Source organism: Acartia tonsa, chromosome 12 (genome assembly GCF_053477335.1).
Source record: "Acartia tonsa isolate MP-2025a chromosome 12, ASM5347733v1, whole genome shotgun sequence".
Lineage (NCBI taxonomy): Eukaryota > Metazoa > Arthropoda > Copepoda > Calanoida > Acartiidae > Acartia > Acartia tonsa.
In genome coordinates this window covers 17,597,602-17,602,400 of record NC_137271.1, presented here as the reverse complement: position 1 = coordinate 17,602,400, position 4,799 = coordinate 17,597,602, and the positions used below count along the sequence as shown (strand labels likewise).

Below are 4,799 nucleotides of genomic sequence, written 5' to 3'. Positions count from 1 at the left end.
TATTAATTTCTACAGTCAGCGTGAGCATCGTCATGTATCTTCTTCAGTCTCTTCTTGTAGTTCCGTTCAACCGGCTCGCCGTCTCTAAGATACCTATGCACATTTGGTTGTTTGTCTATGATGGATTATTTAATTTTCCTGGGCTGAATAGGTTCAGTCAGGAGATGATGGTTAGGATGATCTTGTTTGTGCATGGAGAGTAGAAACTGGTTGGTGAGCATCTCATTGTGCTCTTTCACAGGTAGGATGTTGGTTTCCTGGTTAAGATGTGTCGTTGCCGTCATTAATACACAACCAGTGGCTACTCTCAGAGCGGTATTTTGTGCAACATTGAGCTCTTTCCAATTAGTATCACTAAGAGACGGCGTCTATACCGGCGCAGCATAGTTGACAACTGATCTACCTATGGCCTTGTAAGTGTTTACAATGATCTCTTTAGATTTACCCCATGTAGTGCCTGCCAAGCATTTTAGAACATTTGTTCTTTGTGACATCTTTTGCTTGGTGTTGGCAGCATGTTTCCCAAAGTTGTTCATGTTGTCAAAAGTGACACCAAGAATCTTTGGATGCTTGACAGTGGGAACAGTCTTGCCCTTGATGGTGATAGGGAGAATTTCAGCACATTCATTGCTGAAATTTACAAAGACTGTGGCAGTGGATTTCTCAGCTGAGATTTCCAGACTACGTTCCTTAAACCAGTCAGCTAGTTGGTTAAGGTAGGGGTTTATCTCATGGCAAATATCTTCTATTATGGGTCCCGAGTCAAGTACCTGGCAGTCATCAGCATAGGAGACTAGCTTGATGTTCCCGGGTGGTGTTGGGAGGCTGCTCATGTAGAGGTTGAAGAGGAGGGGTGACAATACTCCTCCTTGTGGTACTCCTTGTCTGACAGTCCTGTATTTGCTTCTACAGTTGCGGAAAACAGTATATTGCTGTCGGCCGCGTAGGTAGCTGCAAAGAAATTTAATCAGGGTGTCAGACAGCTCGAGATGCAGGATATCTTTCAGAAGAAGCTCGTGGTCAACAGTGTTGAAGGCACGTGACAGGTCGAGGGCCACCAGGACAGTACGGTGGGAGGGCTTCTTCCTGTTCAGGTTGGAGGCAATGTGATGTTGTACCTCTTGAAGTGCCGTGGCGGTGGAGTGGTGTTTCCTGAATCCGTGTTGATGATCCTGCAGGTCAACAGCTGCAGAGACCTCTGGGAGAATGAGTTTTTCCAGGATCTTGGCAGCTGGACATAGAAGTGAGATCGGCCGATAGGATTTACCTTCGTCAATTGGCTTACCAGGTTTTCCAGATGGATGGAATGATGGCTGTGTTGATTGTGGTGTTGAAAAGCTTGGCGAGAAAATCCATACCATTGCTTCCAAGGTGCTTGAGCATAATGGGGGAGATCCCATCTGGACCTACGGCCTTGGAGCTCTTGGAGACTTTGATGGCCTCCTTAACCTGGGCAGCTGTGAAGCTGTACACTTTATCAGCTCTCTTTTGTTTGATTTTTCTTATGGTACGTCTGAAGGGCTTGGTTGGTTTTTTAGAGGCTGTTGGAGTGTATTGCCGATTGAGAAGGTTGACAATCTTCCCATTCTCTGAGACTATTTTGCCATCAAACTCAAGGGCAGTGTTTGTGGCAGTTTTGGAAGGCTGGCATATACCTTTTATTGTTTTCCAGAGTTTTTGAGATCCTTGTTCGCATTTATCAAGATGTTCATGCCATTGTTGTTTGCGATGTTCATTGATCTCCTTGTTGATCTCTTTGTTGAGGTCATTCAGGCGTGCATCACCAGGTTGTCGGGCACAAAGTTCGTCCCGTTCTTTGATTTTGTTGGCTGCACTGGTGGGGATGTTATGGAGCACGTCTTTAATTCGGCCCTTGGGAATGAACTTTTTGGCAGCTTGGTTCATAATTTTCCTGAATGCCTTCTCCCCTTTAATGGAATTTGTGGGGTAGGGGAGTTTGGAAAACTTAGTCTCAGTGTATTCTTTGAATCCAGACCAGTTAGCTTTGGCAAAGTTAATGTAAACTTTGTCTGCCGATTTTTCAGAAATGGTGATGTTGGCTTTAATTTTGATGATGATTGGCAGGTGGTCTGAGCTGAGTCTGGATTCAACTTTCCAGGAAGAGTAGGGTAAGATAGCGGGGCTGGCCAGGGTGATGTCAGGTGAGCTGTGGCTCTGGCTGGTGACCCTGGTGTCTTGTTCCTCGTTGAGGATACCGAGGTCAGAGTTGTTGATGGCAGTGGCTATCTCACGTCCTCTAGCATCCTCTGTACCATTGGAGTGCCAGTCAGCATGGTGGCAGTTGAAGTCGCCACCGGTGATGATGTTGTCATTTCCGTTGGTGGACAAATGACAAATTGACAGGAATCTTCGAAGGGCTTTATTTTAAAGTCTTACCGATCAACGAGATCCTTTGGTGCAGATACAAGACATAAAGACATCCTGTTACTTTTATATAATGCCTAAATATCTGAGAATTAGTTGTCAGGGAGGGAGGGGATATTGGACTGTTTATTACACTAGTCTTCAAAGTCTTCCAATAAGGTTTTCTTATTCGTTAGCTTAACCACCTTAGGGACGTTTATTGATTTTTTATTGGATTGTTCATTCAGTTGAGTGTCCAATCGTTTCAACCACTAATTATAATCTACAGAAGGGGTAACTATGTATATCCTCATCTGGGATGTACATCAATTTATCGGTCGTTGCCTTATCCCTTTAGATTCTTGATAAGTTGTCCTAGTTTGAATATTGTTATGATTAATGATACTGAGAGATGATATCAGACAGAGTTCATATAACTTTTTGGGATGCCAAAATATTATATCGATTTTTATCCTTATACAAGATGAATTCTTTTAATCAGTTTAAATACATTGAGCAAATGTTTCCACTCCTAACCAAAAAACTATGGTTTTCTTTTACAGTGTAGCATTTTATAGTTCATAGAAAGGTTATTAAGTATATTGGGGTAGGCCACCTTTAAGTAAAATCGCCTCTAACACAAAAGGCCTAGTCTCTTGTGACTTAAATACTGCATTGAAAAAAGACTAATAAGACTAATAAAGATAACTGACATCTAATCAAAACAAACATTCCTAAGACAATTAAGAGTTAAAAGTATACACATTTCTTATAAAGCGACTAAAAAGTAAAACCTAAAAGTCCTAAGCAAAAAAGTAAAAGTATAAATACATTTTCCGCTAAAAGTACAATTATAATCCTACAGTTCAAATTTTGGAAATAAGTATTTATTAATATAGTTTAGATTGTAGACTCGACTTTGTGTATATATCAAGGGAGGGAGTGGACATTGTACTGTAAATTATACTGGTACCCAAAGTTTTATAATTTTGTTATCCCTCTATATCCATGGTAAATATAGAGAATATAATATCTAAATATATATTTCTTGAATTGTTTAATTGGTGCATTCACACAAAGTGCCTGTTAAGCATTAAATCCCCCCCCCCATATATTTGAAATATATTGAAATAGGTGATAAGGGAATGTTTTTCTTTTTGCCTAACCACCACGGAGCCTATACTTTAGGTGCACTAACCCTTTTGGGTCAACCCAGTACCAAACATTACTTGACTTAAACCTGACTTGCAGTATACACAACAAACTAACTCCCCTTCCTTATTTTCAATTTATATCTCTATATAAGGGTTGGAAAATGGGAAGGGGGGTAAAAGGTACTTTGTGTGCTGGTGCAGATTATTTTTTTCATGTTTAAACGTTACAAAATGTTAGGGAAGAAATATAAGGAGATTAGAATTCTGTACTGTTTACTTTGGGTGTAATATTTAATTGTCTGCAATTAATCTATCTCTGTTAGAAAGGTAAATAGTAGACAGTCTAAGAACCACAAGAATAAATAATGGACAATTGAATACAAGGATAGAATGTGCAGAACTATTTTAGATACAACAAACCCATTAATAACACAACCTTTATCAATTTGTCTTAACTGTTTTTGATTTTCAGTATGATTAAGCGTAATGTTATTACTCCTTCGTATATTGTTACGTGCTAAACAGTAACTATGAAAATATAATTCAAAATACGGGATCAAAAGGGATAAGACAATGGCCGATACATTGCTGTACAATGTACATCACCAATAATGATACAAAAATGGGTATAGTCCATTTCGTGGCAACGCACCTGAAGGAGCAATTCTTCGTATTTTTCACAGTAACTTTTTCCTACTTCTAGCCCCTGCGGGGCCAATTGTCTAACCATTTGGGGCAATCACCTAAGCCAATATAACCTAACATAACCTAAAAAAGCCATTCTCAAAATACGACGAATCGCCCCTTATAGGGCGTTGCCACGAAAGGGACTATTCCCAAATGTCCCTTCCTCCCTAATTTAAAAACAAATTTTCAAGTTTCAAGTTTAATTTGTCTTGTAATATTCTACTATTTCTTTATTAATTTATTTATGAAAATACCGGAGAACAATGACTTGCATATTTCCAGGTCCACAAATTACAGGTATTAACCTTATCTATCTATCAATTAAAAAATCTATCTATCCAAAAAAACATTTGTTCCGCGATTTATCTACTTATCTATCCATCCATCTAGCCACCGAACTATCCATCTACCAAATATTTAGGTACATATATTTGTATTTTTTATTCAATTAATCCATCTATCCATTCATCCATCCATCCATCCATCCATACATCCATACATCCATACATCCATACATCCATACATCCATACATCCATACATCCATCCATACATCTATCCATTCATACATCCATCAATCCACCCATTCATCTATT

The 4,799-nt window shown here is 39.2% G+C and overlaps 1 protein-coding gene across 1 annotated transcript in view; it reads right to left on the bottom strand.

Annotated features, from left to right (window-relative positions):
- Nucleotides 1-368: 368 nt before the first annotated feature.
- Nucleotides 369-4,799, bottom strand: part of LOC145333223 (uncharacterized) — a 41,395-nt gene continuing 36,964 nt past the window's right edge. The window contains exons 2-3 of the mRNA XM_080178364.1: nucleotides 1,359-2,378; nucleotides 369-1,231 (exon numbers count right to left, since the gene is read on the bottom strand). Of these exons, the coding sequence (XP_080034490.1) occupies nucleotides 369-1,231; nucleotides 1,359-2,378 (1,883 nt within the window). The remainder of the gene's footprint in view (nucleotides 1,232-1,358; nucleotides 2,379-4,799) is intronic.